Below are 27,952 nucleotides of genomic sequence, written 5' to 3' on the forward strand. Positions count from 1 at the left end.
ACTAATATTCAACCTTGATTACCTCACCACGGCCCGAACCTGCTACCCAGTCCTCTACAGTGACTCCCCACCTCCTAACGGGCGACCCACGACAATCACATTACAAAACCATCACAAAGTAGGTGATATTGTATATTTTTAAACGACAAAATACTAACAGGTAATATGGCCAAAAAAGTTGGGTTGAAATGGCCTGTGTTGGCTTAATTGGTTGAGTGATGGCTTCGTACCGAAAGGGTACCGAATTCGAATCATACCTCCGGACAGAAAACGGAAAGCTGCACTACTGCCAACGTTGTGGTATTTGTTTATTGTTCATAACACAAAAATAATATCCAGATATAACAAACTAACAAGTAAAAGCAGAGTGCATGTGCCCTGTGCTGGCGTAATTGGTAGAGTGGTGGCTTCGTATCAAAAGGGTACCGAGTTCGAATCATACCTCCACCCATAAAACGGAATTCAGCAGTACGACTAACTTTGTGGTATTCATTTATTGTTGAATAACACAAAGTTAATATTTAGATATAACAAACTAACAAGTCATGAGGCCGAAAAAAAAAACAGAATCCATGTGGCCTGTGCTGGCGAAAGTGGTAAGGTGATAGCTTCGTACCAAAAGGGTACCGAGTTCGAATCATACCTCCAGCTATAAAACGGAATTCAGCAGTACGACTAACGTTGTGGTATTCATTTATTGTTGAATAACACAAAGTTAATATTTAGATATAACAAACTAACAAGTCATGAGGCCGAAAAAAAAAACAGAATCCATGTGGCCTGTGCTGGCGAAAGTGGTAGAGTGATAGCTTCGTACCAAAAGGGTACCGAGTTCGAATCATACCTCCAGCCATAAAACGGAATTCAGCAGTACGACTAACGTTGTGGTATTCGTTTATTGTTGAATAACACAAAGTTAATATTTAGATATAACAAACTAACAAGTCTTGAGGCCGAAAAAAGCAGAGTCCATGTGGCCTGTGCTGGAGTAATTGGTAGAGTGATGGCTTCGTGCCAAAAGGGTACTGAGTTCGAATCACACCTCCAGCCATAAAACGAAATTCAGCAATACGACTAACATTGTAGTATTCGTTTATTGTTAAATAACACAAAGGTAATATTTAGATATAACAAACTAACAAGTCATGATGCCGAAAAAAAGCGGAATTCATGTGGCCTGTGCTTGAGTAATTGGTAGAGTGATGGCTTCGTACGAAAAGGTACTGAGTTCGAATCATACCTAATAAACCCTACAGCGGGTTCGCAAACCTGCGCGACCGGGCCCCCCTGGTTGAAAAACGGGAGATTCAGTGTGCGAGTACCCGAAGCCCTCGAGTGTCGGTATGAGGAAAATGGGGTGGGGTGGAAAGTAGGGGGGTAAAACAGAGAGGAATAGGAGAAAGCGAGGGTAGAAGGAGTTAGCGGTAGGGAGGTTGCTATGGCAACGGTTGCTAGGCAACGAAAATCGCAAAATAATACTGAAAATTTTGTGTTAGAGGTTACATAGCAACGGTCGCTAGGCAACCAAAATCGCAAAATAATTTTATTGAAAATTTTGTGTTAGGGGTTAACGGTTGCATAGCAACGGTCGCTAGGCAACGAAAATCGCAAAATAATACTGAAAATTTTGTGTTAGGGGTTAACGGTTGCATAGCAACGGTCGCTAGGCAACGAAAATCGCAAAATAATTTTATTGTAAATTTTGTGTTAGGGGTTAACGGTTGCATAGCAACGGTCGCTAGGCAACGAAAATCGCAAAATAATTTTACTGAAAATTTTGTATTTGAGGTTAGAGGTTACAGAGTAACGGTCGCTAGGCAACGAAAATCGCAAAATAATACTGAAAATTTTGTGTTAGGGGTTAACGGTTGCATAGCAACGGTCGCTAGGCAACGAAAATCGCAAAATAATACTGAAAATTTTGTGTTAGGGGTTAACGGTTGCATAGCAACGGTCGCTAGGCAACGAAAATCGCAAAATAATACTGAAAATTTTGTGTTAGAGGTTACATAGCAACGGTCGCTAGGCAACCAAAATCGCAAAATAATTTTATTGAAAATTTTGTGTTAGGGGTCAACGGTTGCATAGCAACGGTCGCTAGGCAACGAAAATCGCAAAATAATTTTATTGAAAATTTTGTGTTAGGGGTTAACGGTTGCATAGCAACGGTCGCTAGGCAACGAAAATCGCAAAATATTTTACTGAAAATTTGTATTTGAGGTTAGAGGTTACAGAGTAACGGTCGCTAGGCAACGAAAATCGCAAAATAATACTGAAAATTTTGTGTTAGGGGTTAACGGTTGCATAGCAACGGTCGCTAGGCAACGAAAATCGCAAAATAATACTGAAAATTTTGTGTTAGGGGTTAACGGTTGCATAGCAACGGTCGCTAGGCAACGAAAATCGCAAAATAATACTGAAAATTTTGTGTTAGAGGTTACATAGCAACGGTCGCTAGGCAACCAAAATCGCAAAATAATACTGAAAATTTTGTGTTAGGGGTTAACGGTTGCATAGCAACGGTCGCTAGGCAACGAAAATCGCAAAATAATACTGAAAATTTTGTGTTAGAGGTTACATAGCAACGGTCGCTAGGCAACCAAAATTGCAAAATAATTTTATTAAAAATTTTGTGTTAGGGGTTAACGGTTGCATAGCAACGGTCGCTAGGCAACGAAAATCGCAAAATAATTGTAATAAGTAACGATTCTTCATACTTCTACTTCGCTCTCTCCCTCTCACACCATCACCCACTCTCCTTCCATCGGCGCATTCAGGGTGCGCCGGGGGACTCGCACACTGAATCTTCCCGTTTTTCAACCGGGGTCGACCCAGGAGTGGTCGTCGCGTGAAACCCTCACCCATATGGTTTCCCTTCTCCCATTTTCAGCGACGGTGGCGCAGGTTCGCAAACTCCACACATTCCCCTCTTTCCTGTAAACCCGCTGCGGGAACCCTAGGAGCATACCTAGGGTCCCAAATTCGAACGGATGTGATTCCGTTCCTCGATCCACTGTTTTGCGTTTTGTGTCCGGAGGCATGAATCGAACTCGGTACCCTTTTGGTACGAAGCCATCACTCTACCATTTACGCCAGCACAGGCCACATGGATTCTGCTTTTTTTCCGCCTCATGACTTGTTAGTTTGTTATATCTAAATATTAACTTTGTGTTATTCAACAATAAACGAATACCACAACGTTAGTCGTACTGCTGAATTCCGTTTTATGGCTGGAGGTATGATTCGAACTCGGTACCCTTTTGTTACGAAGCCATCACTCTACCAATTACGCCAGCACAGGCCACATGGACTCTGCTTTTTTCGGCCTCATGACTTGTTAGTTTGTTATATCTAAATATTAACTTTGTGTTATTTAACAATAAACGAATACCACAACGTTAGTCGTACTGCTGAATTCCGTTTTATGGCTGGAGGTATGATTCGAACTCGGTACCCTTTTGGTACGAAGCTGTCACTCTACCAATTACGCCAGCACAGGCCACATGGACTCTGCTTTTTTCGGCCTCGTGACTTGTTAGTTTGTTATATCTAAATATTAACTTTGTGTTATTCAATAATAAACGAATACCACAACGTTAGTCGTACTGCTGAATTCCATTTTATGGCTGGAGGTATGATTCGAACTCGGTACCCTTTTGTTACGAAGCCATCACTCTACCAATTACGTCAGCACAGGCCACATGGACTCTGCTTTTTTCTGCCTCATGACTTAATAGTTTGTTATATCTAAATATTAACTTTGTGTTATTCAACAATAAATGAATACCACAACGTTAGTCGTACTGGTGAATTCCGTTCTATGGCTGGAGGTATGATTCGAACTCGGTAGCCTTTTGGTACGAAGCCATCACTCTACCAAATACGCCAACACAAGCCATACCAACCCAAGTTTTTTTTGGCCATATGACGTGTTAGTTTATCTTCGTTTAAAATATACAATATCACCTACTTTGTAACGGTTTACTAATGTGATCGGCGTGGCGTCGCCCGTTAGGAGGTGGGAGTCGATGGAACAGGGTAGCAGGTTCGAGACGTAGTAAGGTAAGCGAGGTAAGCGTATCAGTTGTTAACATAGATATAAGCATTAGGTAAGGTAGTGTAAAGGAAAGCGATAGGAGCGTGGAGGTGGTAGGAATGTTAATTATAATTGATGTAATAATTACGTCAATAAACGTAAAATATTAAAGATATATTAATAATAATGCGGATGTCCTTATGCAAAAAGAACATAGTTGAAAACTTCATTTTTATTGTACAAGTCCAAAGTTAAGTAAAACTGACCAATATTTAAAGTATTCTAATTAAAATGAACTAATTAACACTTTGAATAATAGTATAGATTAAAGCGAGTGAAAGATATTAATATTTTTGACATGTTTGAAATGAGTGAAAAACCATAGATTTAAAATGGTCAAAGTCATAACTACATTAACTTTATTGATCAACCTCGTCGAAGTCTGAGTCGAAGAATGAGTATATTAATGTTTATATAAACATCAGCAAATATGCTTATGTTTATAATACTTGTACCAGTACGGTGTGTTTCTAATATATATCACTGAAAATGGTGTGAAATGAAACACTCCTCCCATGGATTTGTGAAAAAAATTTTGGGCAAAAAAATTTTTGGTAAAAAAAAATTTGGGCATTTCGAAGCGTGCGGTATGCATCAATGCGGAATGCATTTATGTTTGGCGCCGTCTCGTTATGTTTAATAATAACTGGCAGAATGACTAGTATTTCATCGTGTATAATGAAAGATGTAATGGACTAGCGAGTTAAAAGAATCTTGTTGAAAATGTCAGGGTAGCACGATCGAGACATGAATGAAACTTAAAGAAAAAAGGTTCATTCATGTCTTGATCATGCTACCCTGACATTTTCAACCAGATCCTTTTAACCCGCTAGTCCATTACAACTTTCATTAGGGTATTATCATAAACAATCTTATACATGGAAAGAAACATAATTATTTAGAAACATAATTATTTTTCTTTTTATTATCTAGGTGACTGTTTGAAAAGCGTTTTGTTATCAACAATATACCTTTAACCATCTGAAAAAATGATTACACATAAAATTAAATATAAATTATATAATATAAATTATATAATATAAATTAAAAAAAATAGCTCATTTTATGTATAATATATTTGTTTGTGTATATATATATCAAAATTAGTATAAATACTGTGGTACAAGTCTTTATGGTAAAAGTCTTAATCATATCAAATTTTTTTTGAAAATACTTAAAAATATCTTACGACCCTATAAATATATATATGTATATATAGTACAGCATAATTTTTTAAAATTAATGTATATATATATATATATATATATATATATATATATATATATATCAGTACATAATACTGTAGTATTTTTAAGAAATATTCGTAATAAGGAATGCCTTTCTTGTTTAAGCAAATCAGAAATTATTTAAATTTTTTTATCACATCATAAAATATCTTTCAAAGTCCAAACAATCATTAAAATTTTAATTTAAAATTATTTAAGTATCCAAACAGTACAGTTGCATATTAATATAATAATTACCAGGCAAGATAAAATATATGTAAAATAAAAATTAATTAAAATTATATTAAACATAAAATAGTACTTTTAGGAAAACGACTACACACAATGAAAGCACCTAACAACTAATTATTATTATAAAATATCATACAATCTCAATATTAATTATCGATTAGAATATTAATCATTTGAATCAATTGTTCTCGGATATGAATTTTAATAGGCGTGATTATAATTTTGGCATCTTCATTTAAAAAAATCTTAAAATTTTGGCATTTGTACAATAATTTTGTTACAATCAACATATTAAAAATTATGCGTTAGGAGTAAAATTGATAACAATTATGACATTTTGAAATTTTTGCATATAATAGAATAAAGATTGAAAATAATTGTGATGTTTGAAAATATAGCTTTGCAAGCTAGACTGTGTAATTAAGTATTTATTACCTCAGTAAGTAGCCTCATATAATATTTATTACTAATCTACTTTTAGTAAGTCGTATTTGATTATGATAAGTTGCTTAGTTTTTATATTTTGGAGTAATCAATTAAAAATATTTATCAGATTTGATAGAAAATGGAAACATAAATCATTATATATTTGTCATATTCAATTAAAAATAAGCATTTCATTAAGGTGTTTCATCGAGTTGTTTTAAAAAATAAAATATAAGGTAAAGAAATTTTATTATTTCTTTCTTTTTTCTAGTAGACATGTATGCTAAGACAATATAAAACAAACTGTACCAATTATATAAAATCATTATACAGAAGGTACACTATAACAAAAAACTATTCTATTTAAAAAAAAAATTAAGATGCAACATAAAAAAAAACTTTAACTTAACATACAAGTTGCTAGTTATTAAAAGTATAACTATAAATTTGATAAAACAGCAAAAATTCTATGTCGATCAATATAAAATTAATTTTACGAAATTTCTTCACAAATCTAAAAAACGTCTGTCATTGGATTGTTAATAATAATGGCGCTCCTTAAAAAATTAAATATGTGTCAAAAATATATTAACAATAATATCTAAAATTTATTTTGATTTAATCAATGATCGATACAGAAAAATAAAATTTAAAATATGTACACATTAAAACAATATTAAAAGTCAAAGTAAAACTTATCGTGTTATGTTTATAAAATCAAGCACTCCTTCGACTAAAATAGTAAAATTTTAAACAAAGACACTAAGACCTGTATGTTATGCTTACCATTGAACAATAAATGTTTTTCGATAATTTATCCCATCATATGCAAAACTCTTTTGAAATCATAATTTCTGCTCATTATTTTTGTTACCGTCTTCGGAGTTCTAACCTGATATTTGTAAAACGATTATTTAGTCGTTTAATTTTTTTTTTATAATTCCAGATGTGTTTCCTATTCATTGGCAGTGACTTCTTGCTTCTCCCATTTGGTCTTGTGTGGATCCAAACCAAATCCGGATTCGTAATTGCCTTTGGAGATAAAGAGTTGCTTGAAATGAGGGATGCAATACAGAACTCCATGATTGTGGGTGTAAGTGTCCATTCTGAAGAAATATAATAATTACTATTTGCGATAGTGTACTATTAATTTTTATACAAGTTATGATAGGTTGGTCTGGTATCCATAGTGTTACGCTAAAAATACGGCCCAGCCAAAGGCCATTAACAATTCTTTTGGGAATTTCTACTTAACAGAAAAGTCACGTTTCATTTGCAACTAATGTTTGTTACATATAACAAAATATTGTTATTGATGAATTTATTTGTTTTTTATTCACTACTTTTCTTACAACAGTCCAGCTATGAACATTTAGCAAATTTGTTAATATTTTATTGATGTGCCAATTCGAATGACAATGAAATGAATTCATAAAATCCAGCACTTAACAATCTCATTGGAATCGGATTTTACTAGATTTAAATCAAATCGTATGAAGCCGGTCGCTTGTCATCCGATTTAATATTCAAATGAAAAGATTACTGAAAGTTTTTGAAAAACGAAATTTTGTATTGGTTTATTAGACAAAAAGATAAAAAAGCTTTTATTATATATTAATACTTAATTTTAAAGTTCATATATTAATTTAACGAACCAAAATTTTAGTTTTATCATAGTGGGTCATCGACACATAACGCATGAGCCCAAAGGGAACAAATCACATATCCTCACCAATCTTCGCCGGGCTCAGAATGTGAAAAGAGGCAAAAAGTCATTGATTTCTTAAAACTTTTAGACTAAAATTCCCTCTTGATAAATATTTCTTTGAGCTATACTATTTATTCCATTTCAATTTCAAGGATGCATTTCAATGACAAGTAATTTTCTAGATTCCAGTTTACATAACTTTGATGTAATTGTTAATAACAGTGTATTATATTTATATATATATATATATATATATATATATATTTATATTTATATTTATATAAGTCAATAAAATTTTATAATAATTTAGTATATGTAATTTCTCTGAATGAGAAATTTGTTTTCGATATAATATCCGATCTGCCAATTTTATTTTCTCTACGTATTAAGTCACAAATATTATGACCCTACGACAAATAGTTTAATTATAAAATTCAAAGTTCGAAATTTGTGTCAAAAGTCGCTTTGATGATGTGATGAGTCAAAGTTTAACTTTCGTCGAAGTTTTGTCAGAAGAGGCTGAATCGATTATACAAATTCAAAAGATATCAATAGAAAGTGTTGAACATATCGTTCACGAATATTTGAATGGGTGCCGCGCAAACTCACATTTGACCAAAAGCATAACGAGTTGATGATTTGTAAGAGTATTTGGAGCTGTTCAATCAAAGTAAAACTGAGTTTTTGCATCAATATGTTACCATGGTTATGACCTGCCTTCACCATTACACTCCGGAGTCAAATAGAAAGCCAACCAAGTGGACTAAAAACGATGACGAAAAAAAATGCAAACAATCAGCTGGCAAGGTTATGGCGTCAGTTTTTTGAGATTCGCAAGTAATGATCTTCATGAACTATCTTGAGAAAGATCAGATCATCAACAGTGACTAATGTATAACGTTATTAGAGCATTTGAAGTTAGAAATCGGAAAAACGGCCCCATTTGAAAATAAACCGTGCTGCTTAATCAGGGCAAAGTCGCAAATCCGTAAAAATAGTAGCAAAAAAACATGAATTGGGCTCCGAATTGCTTACCCACTTTTCCCCACTCGTATCTGAAAAGAATGCTCGCTCTGAATTTTTTTTTTGCCAAATGATGAGATGATAGCCGTATTTTTTGCAAAGTACAAATCGAACTACAAAAATGGTTTCGAAAAGTTCGAAGTTCGACATAAACGGTATATCGTCTTCGAAGAAAACTATGTTGAATAAAAATTGTCAAAAAAAGGATTTCTCTTAGTTATCTTACAGACTTATTGAGTGAAGTGACAGCAATACTAAGAGTCATTAGTACAAATTTTTTTAGCCTTACAGGAAAAACGTTATTCAAAAGGTTGAGTAGCTCTTGGTCGCTTTTGAATATAGTGAAGTTATAACAACAAATTTAGTTGCGATAAGATCTGTAAGCTTATATTTGCCCTTATTTAAGGTTGATTCAAATCAGAATTTTTTCATTCAAATTTGAAAATTTTAGAGTCACATTACTAACATATCACTAACACATCACTAACATATAAACATATTATGATTTTTTCCTATATAATTACACACCTAGTAAATTATAATTGATAGAACTTTATGTTTGTAATGTATTAAGCAGCTTTTGAACTTTTTCCATATCAATTATAATTTTTATCAGTCAATTTAAAAAACAGTAGTACCAATAAATAGGGAAAAAAAGTTTGTGGAAATTTTGCCTCATTTGATAAAACTAATGCTCGGACAAAATGTATCTTTTTCATTACTTTATTATTGTTCTAAATTGTGTTTTAATAATTCAAAAAATGTATTAATTATGTTTTAATATTAAATATAATTCACTTACCTCAATACGGCGTTGCAGTGGACGCATCTGAAGCATTGCTTGTGATAGATTTTGCTGTTGCAATCAATTTTCTCCAGGGGATACACTTTCTTCTCACAAATAGCACAGTATTCGGCACAATTCGTCTGAATCTCCTATTTAATCATCACAAACATAATATTAAATATATAACAAACCACTTTTGTTTCCCATCACCACATACAATTTCATAGATAGTTCAGAAAAAACTACTCCAGTGCTATATCCATTACAATGCGATTTCAATCAATATCATTTTAACATAGAGAAATAAAAGTTAAAAGATTATTATAAATTTATAATTAGATCCATTATAAATAAGATAGATTACAGCTATTTATTTCAAATCTGAACTTTCAGGAACAAAATTTAAGAAAATGATGGATACATTTGGCAGACAAGTCGAATTTATCGAAACTAACGATAAGCAAAAACTTGCTTAAAACTTAGCAGACATTCAGTTAGTTATTTTAAAACTAATTGAGACAGTATATAGTATACAATTTTTTTATAGACTGATAGAACTTGCTGATAGATCGCTTTCGCTGAATTCATCATTTCATTCATATTTAGCAGAAATTTGCAATAGCATAATATCTAATTTTAAAATCATTGAATAGATACACATTTTATTGATAAATATCTATACAATAATATAATATAAACAAATTATAAACAATTATATCATCTTTGAGGGATTAACGAAACAACATATAAATATATCTATATTGCACATCCTCATATGTATATGTATATATATATATATATATATATATATATATATATTTTATACAAGAAAGTACAAATCATATAATGAACAATAATCCACAATGACCACAATAATATATTTATATCTTAATATTAATTTTTGAATCAATAAAAAATCCATTACAATATTTATTATATAAACGTTTCTTGTTTTCATCACTGTACTTCGTCTAAATCGATTTTATTTAACAGTTCAAAAGCGAATATAAGCATGATATTTATAAAAAAGTACCATTTATTAATGCACAAATATTTCTGCAACTTATAATCGCTTTTCACAAACCTGTAATAAATCTTTTTCAATTTTTCACCACAGTTTTTTCACAGTCCCAGAAATACACATATAAAAATGTTGCTCATATAAAGCAAATACAACATTTTGGTGCCATATTTATTTTTTTAAATAAACACTTACCTAACGATTTTTTTATTGGAACACATCCAAATAGTTTACGGTGTATTTATATATAATAAATTGGTGTACATCTTGATTGTTTATTTATTAGTTTGGCCGATTGAACTTATTTAAGATAGAATTGACAATAGTTTGGTGAATAATTTAGTCTTGAAGTGGTGCACAGCAAGATGCTTTTTAAAATCTAGACTTACTTATTATAGGAGTTATTGACCAATCAAAGGAGTAGGGGATCACTTGTTCAAACTCTAAAAATTTGTTAATATTGTTTTGGATTAAATTCACAAATAATCTCAAAAATCTTATTTAACCAATGAGGCTGATGTGAATGGCCTTACTCCTTTGAAACCATTAGCCCAATTTTAATTTTCCACCAATATTTATTTCCAAATTTTAGACATCAGACCGAGATATAGTTATGTAAAAAGATTTTGCTTGAATTTAAACCAATTATGGTAAAACAAATTGAACTTTATTCAATTGCATGATGAATATCAATTAAAAAGTCAACAACCACCTGATATATGTAAAATATCAGAACAATCGAAACGTGAGACAATTGGAGAAATGGATTAGTTGCTTTTTGGTTATCAAATGATAGTTACTAAAAACAAAAAAAGCATATCATCAAAATAGTTATGGAATAAACACAGTACAATTTTGTATAATTCTCAATCACCTGATGGATGTATATTGAAATTTAACATCTCAGAAATTATTATCATCAACGAAAACACTTGCCCAGCCTTAAGACATAATCTAATGATATAACATGACATAATAAAGATATGGTTGTGGTGTGGTTCTATTAGAAACTGTTCAACCCTTGGTGTTAATTTTTGTTAGCATCCTTATTGGGCTAATCGGTTCGAGGATTGATTACATCATGTGGAAATATTGTTAAAATTCGAACTGATAAAAAATTCAATTCCAATATCATTTAGTTTCAAAACTTACTAATTTCATAAAGTTGTTGATCCGTCTTCAACGATATCAAAGTAAACTGGAGATATTTTTTTTTTTTTTTTTTTATTATTGTTTGAACAGCAATCAGAAACTCCTATATGTTCTATAAGCTGTTGGTTACGACTTAATACTACTTTTTTTCATGAGAGGCAATCCATCGATTAACCATTCTCTTATGTGTGGGATATTTTTGATATTAGCTCTTACGTCTAATAGTTGCATATGATTGATTTGCAGCTATGTCCACGAAGGACGATTTCCACTTGGAATTATATTATGATCTATAATCTCAGTGGAAATTTGACATCAAGCTGCCTGATGTCGGGCTACGGCGGTAGCGGGAATCGATCCAGCGAGCCTGGAACTAGTGGCTGCTAGTCCACGCTCTAACCGATATCGCCACCGCCGGCCCAAACTGGAGATATGAAGTCAAAAATGCTGTCTAAAATCTAGACATTTCATGATATGAGAAACGATGAAACAATAGTTCTACAGATCCTGGAAAAAAATATCTCCATTTATTGTGCAGATACAAATTCAAAATTTATATCTCAAGACCAACAAACGATGCAATCAATCCCATATATATATATATAAATAATTTGCAAGTGATGTATAAAATTGTAAAAGTTGCATTGATACACATAGTCCACAAGTAAAACCACACATTTTTCTCAGTAATCAACATTTGTCATTGATGGACAACATGACCTTGACCTTTTGTCAACTTTTTGGTCTGACATCACGATTACTTCTTAGATGGATTATTACCATTATAATACGTTTTCTTACATTGCATCAAACGGACTATATGTTGTCTTAAATAAGTTTTGTGTATTCTATATGACCAGTAAAAAAATATAATAGAAATCGAAACTAAAAATATCAGTAAGAACAATTATCTATAAACGTCCATTATCTAGAAACCTCAAAATATTATAGACAAACTGAAGTCAAACCTTCATATCAAATTTGATCGATTCCATATTGACAACGAGTCAAATCAAAAGATTACTTTGTTGTATTGAGACAACTGAATTTGGATGATATTTAAGTTAGGATATTATTTTACAATTGAAAAAAAAGGCATCAGTGAGTTAATTTACCGACAACCAAAAGAGAAAAAATTGTCAGATCCTTTATGGATAGAAAATAATGCGTATATCGTATGAATTCCAAATTTTGAAATGCCAATTAATAAAGGTTTCATCACTATAAAATATTCAAAATATCAGCCGGATAGTCCCTTCATTTTTGTTCAAACCCGAAAACATTCGTAAAACTTCAATTATAATTTCTAAGGAAAGTGACATTAACGATTAATAGAAATACGTCTAAAAAGAAGTTGACTGAAAAAACTGAATAATCCCGAGGTAACCCATACTGAGCAATTTATGCAGCTCTACTATAATACTAATATAACCAAAAAAAAATTTTTTTGTTTGAAGTTTACTATCATTTTTCATTCCATCATATCAATTTATCGCTGGTCACATAGAATACAATATTTGTTATAAAATTTTAACCTAGATTACAAAAGTTGGTTTCTAAAACACTACAACATTGTTTTTGAACGGAACATTATCGCAAAAGACATCGATAAATGTAGTATGTGCATGATAATACCAAATACTTATTTTAGGTGTTTGCCAAGTATTTGAAATTCCAGAATCGACTTTGAAAAAATAGATAAAGACAATTTCGTCATTCTGTCGATTTTGAAATTTCCTTGTAAGTATAGATAAGTTGAAGTCCTTATAATAATATTGAATAAATAATAACATGATGAAAATATGTTTGTGGTTTCATTTAGCAGAAATAAATATGATTGCATATAGTGTTTTTAACTAATACAATCGTCTGGAATTCAAAGTAGTCAAAACTAACCGAAACTGAGCCGAAATAATAACGCCAGAATTTTGGTTCTTAAAAATTTTAGTTTTTCGAAATAATGTTTAAAGTTTTTTATTAGACCTTGAGAAAGCAAAAAGCATTTCTGTGCGGCTAAATTTATCAAAAAAGTGGAATTCTTAGGGAGACTTACGATAAAAATCGGCGAGCGATTGGTAATAAAAATGTTAAGAAGCCACAGGATTTACTTCAATAGTTATGTTATTATTTATTCCACACATAATTTGAGTTATAATTTTGATATCTAATATCGACTAATTTTTTATTCCAGCACATTGTGAAATTATTCGCTGAAATAAGTCTCGCATTTTTATCTCATTTTAGTTTTTAACAGTACAGGTCAAGAGATATAGATAAATATTTTTTATAAATTTCTTCCTTGTTATCAATTAAATTATTATAAAATATATTAGCAAGTGTATTAATAATTATCTCGAAATATTATATTAAAATTAAAGCAGCTCGACTCACAATCAGTCTTGAGACAAATGTCGGACGACATATTGCTTTTACTGCAAAAAGAGAGAAACGACATTTTATAAAAAAAAGAGCATGTAGAAAAATCCTTTTGAGTAAATATCTAGTGTTATTTATAAAACATTCGAATAAAAAATAAAACAAGACTAACACTAACGTCTAACAGCAATATGTTAATAAATGCAGATGGTGTTAAGATGAACTTTCACAGAAAACATTAAGCAGAAAACTATTATTCATTCAAATTCAAACACACAAAACATATCATTATCAAACAACAAAAGATTGTTTATTACATGTTTATGTTCTTATTAAAATGGTACTCTTAGCCGAATTAAAACAAACAGTTTAATAATCATTGTTAATATGGACTAGGAAATGTTAATGTAGAGCTTCTTGGTTTATAAATTACAGAATTGCAGATTGTAACTAAGAACATGGTTGCAGTGGATGAAACAACATAACATATGTCTGCCGAGGTGATAAAATCATTCCTGTTAATTTTTTATTTTATGCGAAAAAGATGTCATCATTTTTGTTCATAAAAACAGCAATTTTCATCCCCCTTTCAATCTTTGACAGTGACATTAAAATAATTGTAGTACTTAGCCCGAAAGCAGATACATCATGTGAAACTGACAACTTTCAGAATTTTTCTTCTTTGTATAAAATTTTGTGTTTATGCTACTAATTTCCTGCATGTGGTCAATCATTACCATTCTTTTTAATTTAATTCCTTTAAGACGGTTTACTGATCATTAGGTATAAAGAGCATAACAAAATTGTTATTATACCAATTTGTGCACATATAACTGTGAGGATCATCAGCATCCAAATAAAACGTCTTAAATATAAATTCAAATTTGATAAAATGTTCCAAATTAGTTGATCCATAAAGACGATAAAATACGCACTCATTCAAAACAAGTACAAAAGTCTCTTTCAAGATTATCTGAACTCACTTTCCAAAGAACTGTTCCAGAAGACTACCCGGGCGAGATTAAAAAAAAAGTTCATTCTAGAGTAATCTCTGTCAATTTCGAAATCACGATGGTCAGATGATGTATTTGTAAATTCTTTAATTTTATTGCCAAAGTTTTACTTGTTGACCTTTTAGAAATCTTGTACAAATTATTGTCTAATAGAAATAGATACACTAGGCCGACAACTAGTTTTTTCCTATTTGGTTTTTCCAAATCGTGCCCAGTAAAGATTTTCTAAAGTTCTGAACATCCCTCATTTAATCTACTATATGGTTCATTTCTTTCTTTGCCTCTACAAATCTTTTTACCAGTCTTCGTTATATCCAAAGTTTCTAATCCAGATTTATGTAGGTTGATGTTTTGGTGTTAAATGAAAACTCAGCTGTAGACCAATTTGTGCCAATTGATTTTCAGATCAATTCATGGCAGAGACATATTTGTTGCCACTATTCTGATTTAATGAAACCATGTTCTGCGTTTTTAAGTTTAAATATAAATACCAAGAAATCGTCTGATCTATATATAAAATGTCAAGCGAAATATAAACTTTGTTTTGACCATATTCTTTTTGCTTAAAGGCTCAATAATATTAAGAATAATATAATAATGCGTTGTTTATGAATGTATGTAGTGCGTTCTCCAAAAAAATGCAAAACTACAAATTTAACAAAAAAAAATCTGAAGTTATAACAAACTAAAATATATTTTATATATTATTCATCCATACGATCATAAACATGAATAGTTAACTTATAATACCCAGAAACTATACAGCCAAAATATCGTAAACTCATGGCATACAATCTTTTTATCCAAAATAAAGTTCTGAAGAAATCTGAGTCATTTGAAAACAAATATATTTCCAGATTTTGTTTCTAAAGACAAAATCGCAGATTTTTCAAATTATTGTTTGGAGTTGATCAAGATGGGATGCATACTTACTGAGATTATTTTTACTTGGCTGTATCATATGTCATATCTGGGTACCAAAACTTTAGCATAACTAGCTTGTCTTCGATTTAAGATTTTTTACTGATTATTTCTAAAACAAAATTAATCAACGCATTAGTTCTTAAAAACCTTTAGTTTGTACGAAAAGTAAGTATTTCTTCTCGACAGGAGACTCAACTACACACTTAATCATTATATGCGTGATCATTATATTTTTGAGAACTGTAATAGCTCCAAATTAATATAATAGCAAAACTTGTGTAAAAGTCCATTAGGTAGGTGGTATTTTTCATTAAATATAGACAGGATTAGCAACATTTTAGCTTTTTTTATATAAAACAAGAAAAAATTGAGAAAATATTTGTACAGTATGAAAAATATGTATTTGCCAGAGAAAAGTTGAATTTCATTGATAGAGGCTAAGTAGAGCTCCAGGAAAATAATAGTAAGAAATTTTTGGCGTTTATTTAGGTATCTGGGTAAGGCGTTATTGGTTACACCCACTACGAGTTTTTCAATGTGAGCAAAAACTTTTGAAAATTGTATTCAAACATTTAATATTAATTAATGTTCTCATCAGAATTTGTATTTTTTTTAATAATAAATAAATATGTTTCATTGAATATATATGTGTACATAATATTTCTCATTTCGGATTTTTACCCGTAGGTATATCATCCTTCATATTTGTTCTATCAATACAATAATAAGTATTTCAGATATACAAGTTGTGACATAATTCTGTGACAAAAAAAAGGAAAGAAAATTGATTCCCCAAAAAAAATCACTTAGCACTATTTATAATAACACATATTAACACAAAAAGGAAAAAAACAAAAGATTTATTCACTTTAAGGGAGAATATTTGTGTCGAGCCAAGTTTCATTTACCGCTATGGGTCGATCAGTATATATTTTGGCATGGCTTGATTGCCATACCAAATATCGTCTCTTGTGTATTGGCCGAGGCCCGCGATGTTAATATTAGGATGATCCCCACATTTTAGATAAAAATTTTCAGTGAGCTTTTTATAAAGTCTAGTATGGTCGGTAAGTCAGTCTGTTTGAATTTGAATTTGAATTATTTTAATATATTAAATTTTATTACCGGGACAGCGCGTACGCAGTCCCGACTACCAAAAATTACACGCCCGAGTTATCCACATTAGGGACAATCGCAGGGGTCAATCCGACCCAGGTGCAATGGCCAGACCTCGCCCTGGGGGAACCGCCTTGTTGATCACGGTAACCCCGACGCCAGGTAAGTATGCTTAGGGATCGAAAACAGGTAGACTAACTCTAACCAGACTATATTTTAGAGCATTATTTACAGCGCAAAGTACATATAGCCCTCTGTTGTCGTGATTTAAGAAATGCAACATTCACCGTTAGAAAAAATGATAACTGTATTTTGGTGCCTTTGCTTTTAAAAACAGTATTACAATTTTTAGAAAATCAAGCAAAATTAAAATTTACTATAAAAATGCAATATTTAATTTTGAGAACGTAAGAAAATTAAATTCTATATTCTAATATATATTGCATTAATTTGTACAAGTAATTATTAGTTTTTATGGTAATTGAAATAGAATTTTAAGAAACATTTCGTTGTCTAAGCAGATCTTATTAACCTACCCGCAGGGTAGGGTCATAGTAATGGGCAGAAAATCGAAAATGAAAATACTTTTATATCTTACGTTCGCATATCTTCAGAGGTTCGAAACCGATTCGAAAAATTTTAAAAATAATTAAATAAAGGTTCTAAAAATGATAATTAAAAGAAAAATTAATTAAATAATTAATTGGTCCTATTAATAGGTAGATGTGCTGATTAGTATTTGGCTAAAGCAGGTCCAGCCGTTACGGAGATACGGACCAAAGAGTGCAGAAAATAGAAATCGAGGTTTTGAGAGAACGGAGTATCCGAATTGAATGATCCAAAACTGTTCTGAATTATACAAGAATTATTCAATTTGTAATGATTGGGAGAACTGGTGATTAGTTTTTGGCAAAGGCAGGTCCAGCCATTTCAATGATTCAGAGCTACACGTACAAAAAATAGCAGATTTTGAGAGAATTAAGCATCCGATTCAAATGATTCAAAACACTTTCTGCTTGTGTTGACAAAACAATTGTTTTTGAAACAAAAATTGTATATCGAAAATAAAATTTTAATTTTAATTCTAGTTAAAATTATATTAGTGCAATATTTTTAGTAAGAAATCATTGGTGTTTATTTAGGTCTCTGGGTAAGGCTTTATTGGTTACACCACTTTCGAGTTTTCCAATGTGGGCAAAAACTTTGGAAAATTGTATTCAGCCATTTAATTTAATTTAATATTAATGTAATCATCAGAATTTGAATTATTTTAATATGTTGATTAGGTTTATTACCGGGACAGCGCGTACGCAGTCTTAACAATCTAGATCTAATAATAAAATACATTATTCAACATAGGATAAATAATCACTTCACCTGATATTCATTGATTTGATCAACGTGATATAAATAAGATACGATTGTGTAGCGTGCTTTTAATGTACACCCTTCATTTTACAGTTGCCAAAAGACAAATTTATTTCATATAAAGCCTTCAGTTTATATAATTGAAGTATATAAAGTTCTCGCAACCAAAAAACATTATTACCTAAATTTATAATTCATTTAAATAGCAAATAGTTATATTGTACATATGAAAAGGTAGTTTAATTTTTTTTTAAATATCTTAATATCAACAAACAAAAGGACATTTTTACTATTCATGCACTTACATTTACTCAGTCATAGCATATATTCAGTTAAACATTTTAAAATGCCAAGACACATGTGCACTAGATGAAATGTCCGTATAATCGAGATTTAAAATTCACAATGATAGTTTTTTTGCACAATAGCATGATTCAATCATAAGTACTTGTAGCAAAGGTATAATATTCATTTTAATTAGTTAAATATATTTAAATATGAATAATATAATTCTTATAGAGAATTAGAGAGTTAGATTATATATTTTAAATATATTAATTATACGTATGTATATATATATATATATATATATATATATATATACATAAAATAGAATTTTTTGATATAATTGGTAAATTTAAACTGACACACAAATACTTATAAATGGTGCAAATGGAAAGATCTTTTGCAATAAAAATGGCACATCATTAAGTTTATATTTATATGTATATATTATTTATTATTCAATTTATTCGATAAAAACACCGCCCCATTAAAGAAGAGTCATTCGGTTTTCAAGGCGACGTTTCACATACTGCGAACACACTAGGACGTCGTTCGAGTCGCGCCACCGCCGGTACCCGACTTGCTAGGACCAGGACCTGGTGACGTCGCACCGATACTGTTCTGATTGGGATTCTAGGCGGACGGGCTGAGGGTGTCTTTTCTTGGCGGCATGCACTCGTTGATGGCGTCCAGGCCTTTCGCTTCCGCAAACGTGGTTATTTTGTGATTCGGCGAGAAACCTTGCAGAGCGTTCCGCAGCGATGTCTTGCCGCCCCACAACGCCCCTAGCGGCAGCGCTCCGGTCGGGGTCAACCCCTTCAGCTGAAGCACCGATTCGCTCTCCTCACGTAACACTGAGAATACCTTTGCCATTTTGCCAATCGCTCGAATTTTATTACGTATCGCCTCCTTGCGGACGTTCGCTTCGAGCGCATCATCTCCGTCTGGCATTAATTCGTCATCCGAGCATATGCTCAGAACGTTTACTAACATTTGCGTTACCTTTTCGCCCACAAATGGCAACGACCACGTGAACACGTCCATGAAATTCGGCAGCCAATACGGATGAGGAGAACAATTGAACTGTCTGATGTTCATAACGTTATTTTCATATTTCAAAACAGCGGCCTTATTGTTATAAACATCTAGGTAATTCGGTGCCGAAAAGATCGTTATCAGCGAAGGAAATCCTGTCGTTTGACTTTTACGATACATTCGGTAGCCAGCGTCCTGTGCTTCGTGCGCTCTAATAATCGATAACAAATTGTTGTTGTGTAGAAAGTCGCAACAAGCGGCGTAACTGTAAAAATATGAACATCCACGAACCGAGTTATGCAAAAAGTGATCCGTATTGCGTTCATTACCAAAATCCTCCAGTGGATCGGACCACAGCAGATCGCACATTGGCCCGTAGGCAGGAGGCTCTTTGAATCGATCCAGTCGCCTAATATCTTCTAAATTATGAATTTCGGGCGACAGACCGCCATGCACGCATAAAAATTGCTGGTTCATTAAAGCCGCTAACGGTAGACAATCGAACGCATCCATACACGCATCGTAAACACGTTCAGAGTATTTGATTTTGCATTCTTGTTTAAAGGTAAAATATTCAGTTAAGTGTCGACACTCGTGATTGCCTCGTAATAGGTATAAAGTTGTCGGATGGCACAATTTCAACGCCCATAAATATAAAACGCATTCTATGCTAAAATATCCCCTGTCGACGTAGTCGCCTAAAAACAAGTACTTCGTGCTGGCCGGCGAACCGCCTACCTCGAACAGCTTCATAAGATCGTAGAATTGCCCGTGAATATCTCCGCAAACGGTAACCGGTGCTTCGATATCAATCATCGTTTTCTCTGACCGTAATAAGGCCGCGCCATCTTGTATAATACGGAGTGCTACAGTTTCATCGATCCGACCTTCCCTTATAAAGTGTTCTTTGAGTACATCGGGCCTCGGCTTGTCAGTACGCGAATCAAACACTTCCTGAACGGTAAGTCGATTTCGTGGCGGAAATGCTACGGTCTCCATTGTACGCTGTGTCGTCGACGGCTTTCCATTATTAGAAGATTCCATTATTACACTATTACACGCACTCTACACCACATACATTTGATAATTTTTTTACACTAATAACAAGTAACTGTATCACAAGCTTCGCGCCTTGCACCAAGATAGTTGTTTCCAGGCCCCGATACGAACTGCGCCTAAGTAACCTAGGTATGCTTAGGTATCGAAAACAGGTGGACTAACTCTAACCAGACTATATTTTAGAGCAATATTTACAGCGAAAAGTACACATAGCCCTCTGTTGTCGTGATTTAGGAAATGCAACATGTTGCAGGAAATGCAAATTTGATACCTGTATTTGGATTGGATGTTTTTGCTTTTAAAACCGGTATTACGACTATTTTTAAACAATCAAACAAAATTAAAATATACTATAAAAATTGCAATATTTAATTTTGAGAACGTAAGAAAATTAAATTCTATTTTCTAATATATATTGCATTAATTTGTACAAGTAATTATTAGTTTTTATGGAAATTGAAATAGAATTTTAAGAAACATTTCGTTGTCTAAGCTAGATCTTATTAACTTCCAGCAGGGTAGGTTATAGTAATGGGCCGTAATTAAATAATTAATTGTTCCTATTAATAGGTAGATGTGCTGATTAGTATTTGGCTAAAGAAGGTCCAGCCGTTACGGAGATACGGAGCAAAGAGTGCAGAAAATAGAAATCGAGGTTTTGAGAGAACGGAGTATCCGAATTGAATGATCCAAAACTGTTCTGAATTATACAAAATTTATTCAATTTGTAATGATTGGGAGAACTGGTGATCAGTTTTTGGCAAAGTCAGGTCCAGCCATTTCAATGATACAGAGCTACATGTACAAAAAATAGCAGTTTTTGAGAGAATTAAGTATCCGATTCAAATGAGTCAAAAAACCTTCCGCTTGTGTTGACAAAGCAATTGCTTTTGAAGAAAAAAAATTGTATGTCGAAAATAAGATTTTAATTTTAATACTAAAAGTTATATTAGTGCAATAAATTTAATAAGGCATCTTTGGCGCTTGTTTAGGTCTCTGGATATGGTTACACCCACTTCGAGTTTTCCAATGTGAACAAAAACTTTAGAAAATTGTATTCAACTATTTAATTTAATATTAATGTAATCATCAGAATTTGAAATATTTTAATATATTAAATTTTATTACCGGGACAGCGCGTACGCAGTCCCGACTACCAAAAATTACACGCCCGAGTTATCCACATTAGAGACAATCGCAGGGGTCAATCCGACCCAGGTGCAATGGCCAGACCTCGCCCTGGGGGAACCGCCTTGTTGATCACGGTAACCCCGACGCCAGGTAAGTATGCTTAAGAATCGAAAACAGGTAGACTAACTCTAACCAGACTATATTTCAGAGCAATATTTACGGCGCAAAGTACACACAGCCCTCTGTTGTTGCGATTTAGAAAATGCAACATATACCGCTAAATAAATTTGATACCTGTATTTTGATGTGTTTGCTTTTAAAGCGGTATTACTACTGTTTTTAAAAAAATCAAGCAAAATTTAATTTCACTATAAAAAATGCAATATTTAATTTTAATAATTTAAGAAAATTCAATTCTATTTTCTAATACGTATTGCAATAATTCGTTCAAGTAATAATTATTATTTATGGAAATTGAAGTAAGATTTTAACAAACATGTTGTTGTCTAAGCTATTTCTTATTTTGAGTCGATGAGTCATAAAGGCGAAATTTAATTATGAGTAAATGGAAGATTTCCTGAATCAACTAGTGATAATGATCAAAAATTTTAAGGTGAATTAAAATTCGGTATTAATACCGCCAAAAATTTGTATGGTATCCCAGTATTCGGTATCAAAAAATTCTACTGCCATAGACAAAAGAACGTTATGGCAACTTCAATCAAATAGTATAAGTGGCAAATAACGACACATAATAAGGGCGAGGTAAAATTTATCAAATTTGATTATTTATAATCACTTGGTCCTCGTAGGACATAAAAAACTTACTTTCCAAACAATCCAGTAATAACTTCTAAAAAGATTGCTCTAGTTGTTATTTTGTATTTACAAACATACACACTTCAGAAATTCATTTTAACACCATGCATCTTATTTCTAATCTTGTGTATATAGTTTTCATGAATGAAATTTGGACGCTTGTGGACATATTAATTTGACTATGATTTAGTTTAATTTTAAACGTCAATTTCGTGCATCAGTATCAAACAGCAACATCAAATTCACTATTTATGTGTTACATGTATCCTATGTGCACATTTGCATATACTTATTTATTTTTAACATCTAAAATTTGACAAACACATTCACAAAAACTTGTTTTTTTATTAGTACTGCCGGTGTTATCATGCTCATACACAGTATCACACGTCTCTACATCTAAGATGAAGTGATGTGATATAAAACTATCTAAAAATCATATTAACTAAACTTAAATTATAGTTGTTCGTTAATCCCAAAAATGTATTGCTTATATATAGTGGAAGTTTTTCATAAACTTCAATTCTGAAGACTAGCCAATGAGAATAAATTGGTCACTAATAAATATATGTTTTATTTTATCATCAGCCAATTGTAATTAATATTCGATATCTTCTCAGCAAATTTTATCTAACGACAACTGACAGAAATTCTGTACAGCAAATTCATTAATATTACCGTGGCCTAAGCTACAAGTTGTTATACTGTTATACTAATTTGAAAATAATGGATAAATTAATGTGCTGAAATATAATGCATAATTGCATATGTCAACTAATAATTGACAAAAACTGATCAGACTTTTATAACAATACTTATAAAAAATTTGCATAGATTTGAAGTGAAGGTATTATAAGATTAATATTGTTCACATTATTAATTGTACAAACTTTTGAAATTCCATTTCAATAATTTCAAGCCTAACGTTGAAAAGTAAGAAATAAAGAATCTTATTTTATGGAAATTATACAAATATAATAAAGACAGTTTAGAAAATCCAGAATATACGAACTGGTGGAAATAAATTTAGAAATTTGTAATCTACATATTCACATATGTGGTAATATATAATTACTATTATGTGTATACAAACAAAATTTAATTTCTATTGCTCACAATTTCAATAAAACGAAATGAAAATCATTTTTACAATGAGAATCTCCTATATTATATTCTAAAAAATCAAAAACTGTATATTTTTATGGTGATGGAATTATGATTTAGTAAATGTTTTTAATCATTAGCAAAGAAAAGACGTTTCAAACTCATGCACATCTAAACACATCAAGATTATGAGAAATTAATCAAAGCATTAATCAAATATCAAAGTTCGGCCGAACTGGCAAAAAAAACCTTGCACAAAAGTTCAGATCGCAATCACAGAATTTGTAAATGGATAACAAGACTATTTACACAATCGCGCGTTATTTGTATGTATTTGTTTAAATTTAGAAAAAAATATTTTAAATAACTTACCACAAATCGATTCACTTTTACACGTGGTGACTTGTTCATTTGATTCGTCATCTCGCGCATTGATTCAAATCTATCCCGCAGACTGAAAATAATAAAAAAAAATTAGTTGAAATCTTTTATTATTACAGACAACACTCCTATAATGTGTACATCCTCTTCAATTCAATAAAAATAATTCAAAGGAAAAAACTACCATGTTATACTGAAAAAATGCCAAAAACATTCCAAAAATTCAAATAACCTGCTATATTTATTATAAGTTTATCAAAAAGATTATACATATCAATTAAATCATCACTGGTATTTTATAATTTTTTTTTGCTATTAATTTTTAATTAATTATAAGATCTAATTAATCTTTTATTTATTACAGACAGTTTTCAAAAACTTTCCAAATGAAACAAAATATGCTGTTGTAGAAGCAATTAAAAGTTGGCTAAGACATGCCAACGAACGATACATGAAGAATAATTTGTAATATAGATAAATTACATATATATAATCATTGGATTGTGTTGTGCTATCTAGGCAGTTATCATAAAAAGCTGTAGGAAGCAACAAAAATCAAATTATGAATTAAAAAATAGTATTATATCATTAGTGCGAAGACTGAATATTGATTTCAATATTTCAGTAAAAAAAAATTGTTGCTAGTTGTTACTTCATATAAAATAATAAATTTAAATATTTCATGTCATTCTAATTTGCTTGCTAATTTGTCTTTATTATGATATTGATTTAACATGAAATAAATTAAGTTTTTTTATACTTAATGCATTATCATGATGTTATGAATTACATAATATACAAATATTAAATATATTTATACCTTTTGGCACTTTCTAATTGTGAGTCATTATTTTCAGTTTGGCACTCTTCAAGAACATTTATCGTACTTTGTTCCCTTTTGATTTCATTGCTTTCCCATTTCTCAAATTTGGCTCTGAGTTGTTTGGCTCTTGCTTCATTTCTTGCCTTTAATTATAAAACACAATGTAAATGTGGAATGGATGTGACATTAGATTAAATTAATTATTTTTGTTACTAAAATAAAATAATTAAGTTAAATATACTTTTCATTTATACTTATTTCTAGCATGTGTTATATTTGGAACAAGTTAATAAAAACATTTAATATATATCTACACCTTCTTAACCAATAATTGATAATGAATTAATATTCAATAAATGTAATATTTTGAACTATTTTTTTATATTGGCTAAACACAACAAAAATTGTTTGGCTATTTAATTCTAACCGAGTATATAGAAAAACAAAGAAATTTTTTATGACTCCAATATTAGATTTAATAAATATTATTTTAATTTCCAAATGTTTCATTACTTTTCTTATAGCTAGTTTTTTTTCAGACAATACTAATCCATTAATTCCAGCACTTACCTGTTTCAAAAATTCATCCTCACACTTGTCACTCGCTTTAACATAATCAACACCATCCCTACCGACACCATTCTGATGGTGACCATTCTGAGGTTCATTTTCATTTTGAACTTCATCATCAGTATCACTGTCAGTAACACCAGAGTTGTCACTCTGGTCATTGGTATCCAGGAACCTCCTTGGGGTCTCCTCTGGAGGAGGTGTAAACCTCTTCAAGGGTTTAGGACCTTTAGAAAAATTAAATTCATTAATTAACTAAATCGATATTTATATTGAATTAAAGTTCTGCATGACTGCATTGTGGGTTAGTATTTTTAAAACAAATAATCGGGATGGAGTTACAAATTCTTTGGTATATACCTTGTGGCTGTGTTTCCTTTCGTTCTTCCATCTGTCTGAAGATATTCAACATTTTAGTAGCGGTGTGGCTCTTTTCGGCAATTTCTGGATCATCACCATTTTCATCATTACTCTTGTTGTCAGAAGTGACAATGGATGGATCCCTGTAGACTTCTCGTTCTGGTGATTCGGTCTGTTGAAGAATTAAACAGATTAGCTTGATGCATATGACATATATAGCAATTTAGTAAATTTTAATTTACATTTAAATATTTAGAAACATGCAAAAAATATTGTTAATGTTATCATCATACAATCAAATTTAATATTTGTATAAAACAACTGGTTTTTTATTCTTTCATTACCATCTTAACACATGGAATAATTTTAAGGAAAGAAAAATGGCTGTGGTAACACATTATTCTTGGAGGTCAGTTTTTTTTCCCAATTTTTATTTAAATTATGTAAGCACTTTGCACATAAATTTCATACAATTATAAGTATACATTATTTCAAAATTAGTAACTATTAGTATATAAATAAACACAAAATATTCGTGCTTTCCAATTGTTTGGAATAAATATTTTAAGCAAATTAATTATGCAATTTAACATAATATATTAACAACTACATAAAAAATTGTAAAAGTTTCAAAACAAATTATTTCACTACTTTCAATGATTCTGATTTCTAAATTATACTTAAAATTCAAAGATGATTTTTAACTGTTTATATGACGAGCCGATGCTTTATTAAATATTAATTTAAGAAACATTGAATGAATCTAATTTATACTGATATCAGAGTCCTAAAACCATTTTTAAACATAAAGAAAATTATTTTTATCTAAATTATCACAACTGAAATGAAATATGGTCTTGTATGTAATTGAAAATTACACGATAAAAAGTAAAATAATAAAAGTAAATTATTTCATTACTTTCAATGACCATATATGTATTTAAAATAAGTTGATTTTAAATGTTTTAAATGCATTAAAATGACATTTGGTTATTTATATCAATATCCTGAAATAACTCTTAATCATTGTAATAAAAATAGAAATATCTCAAATATGAATCCTCATTTTCTGAAAGATACAAAAAATCCAAATCAAAATATTACAAAGAGCAATTTGGTTGCTGTAGTAAATTATTTCTAATCAGAAACACACAATCCTGAAAACAACACAGATTTTCAAATCAAACAAGCCAAATGTTAATAGCTCCACACAATGTCATAACACCACAACCTTAACAACGCCCTCTCTGGGAGGCGTGATTCTAAATGGCTTTCTCTCAACACTTTTAGGTTGATAAGTCTCAAAGAATTTGAATTTGCTCGAAATTTCTGCAGTCTCGATTTGATTCTCTTCTCTCGTTTCGCTACTCTTCACCACGTCTTCGGGGTTGAAAACCTTCACCCATTTTTAATTAATAAATAAATTGTAAAAACACTTAAGAAGTATATTATGTATGCAATTCTAGAATATAACATATATTCACGGAAATCTTTACTAACAAATCAAATGATCTTGATTTCGATTTCAGGAGCTAAAGGCATTCTCACACCAATTTCACTATTGTAGTTTTTCTACATTTTTGTCTAGTTAGCTTCAGTTAGCTTCAAATTATGGCCAATTAATTTTTTCCTTTTTAAAATTATTTTTTTTTATTTTTGTAATTATTTTTTTTCTTTGTTGAGCAAATGGTTTAAAATTGTAAGAGAAAGACGAAATATAAATAAACTAGGCGTAAGTGCCTTAAGGCGAGTTGCAAGACTTCCTCCTGATACGTGTAAATAATCAAGTTATATAAACAATTGAGATTTAGCTGTTTAGTTTTCAACAGTTTATTTCGAAAATAAAATTGTTGCTTTATATTGAAATGTTTCAAACAAACTTATAATATCGTACAGG

The 27,952-nt window shown here is 31.1% G+C and overlaps 3 protein-coding genes and 2 non-coding genes across 6 annotated transcripts in view; 1 reads left to right on the forward strand and 4 right to left on the reverse strand.

Moving 5' to 3' along the window:
* LOC113364080 (LIM domain and actin-binding protein 1-like) overlaps nt 1-27,952 on the forward strand; it is a 56,054-nt gene that overhangs the window by 20,955 nt on the left and 7,147 nt on the right. The gene's annotated exons all lie outside the window — the stretch shown is intronic.
* On the reverse strand, nt 6,724-26,468 carry LOC113364081 (xin actin-binding repeat-containing protein 2-like). Its single transcript, XM_026606541.1, has 7 exons — nt 26,400-26,468; nt 26,056-26,227; nt 25,696-25,922; nt 25,123-25,268; nt 24,294-24,375; nt 9,534-9,667; nt 6,724-7,106 (listed from the first exon to the last, which is right to left on the reverse strand). The coding sequence occupies exons 1-7, from the start codon at nt 26,451-26,453 to the stop codon at nt 6,956-6,958; spliced, it is 966 nt and encodes a 321-aa protein (XP_026462326.1). The 5' UTR covers nt 26,454-26,468; the 3' UTR covers nt 6,724-6,955.
* LOC113364476 lies at nt 17,129-17,290 on the reverse strand. Its single transcript, XR_003366167.1, has one exon. It is a non-coding gene; the product is annotated as a U1 spliceosomal RNA (small nuclear RNA).
* LOC113364078 (serine/threonine-protein phosphatase 2B catalytic subunit 3-like) lies at nt 19,168-21,039 on the reverse strand. Its single transcript, XM_026606538.1, has one exon. It carries the CDS (start codon nt 20,850-20,852, stop codon nt 19,407-19,409), a length of 1,446 nt encoding a protein of 481 aa, XP_026462323.1. The 5' UTR covers nt 20,853-21,039; the 3' UTR covers nt 19,168-19,406.
* LOC113364478 lies at nt 21,995-22,156 on the reverse strand. The gene has a single exon (XR_003366169.1). It is a non-coding gene; the product is annotated as a U1 spliceosomal RNA (small nuclear RNA).

The sequence above is a fragment of the Ctenocephalides felis genome, unplaced genomic scaffold (assembly GCF_003426905.1).
Source record: "Ctenocephalides felis isolate EL2017-DRISC unplaced genomic scaffold, ASM342690v1 CF-g0.4_SCAFFOLD_00845, whole genome shotgun sequence".
NCBI lineage: Eukaryota > Metazoa > Arthropoda > Insecta > Siphonaptera > Pulicidae > Ctenocephalides > Ctenocephalides felis.

Bases quoted from the DNA above. Each gene is read 5' to 3' on its own strand.
- LOC113364081 (XM_026606541.1), bottom strand. From the start codon at position 26,453: ATGTGTTACCACAGCCATTTTTCTTTCCTTAAAATTATTCCATGTGTT. The intron at 25,269-25,695 runs GTAAGTGCTGGA...TTATAATTAAAG, and splicing joins AGGATGAATTTTTGAAACAG to GCAAGAAATGAAGCAAGAGC. The intron at 24,376-25,122 runs GTATAAATATAT...TATTATTTTCAG, and splicing joins CAATTAGAAAGTGCCAAAAG to TCTGCGGGATAGATTTGAAT.
- LOC113364078 (XM_026606538.1), bottom strand. From the start codon at position 20,852: ATGGAATCTTCTAATAATGGAAAGCCGTCGACGACACAGCGTACAATG.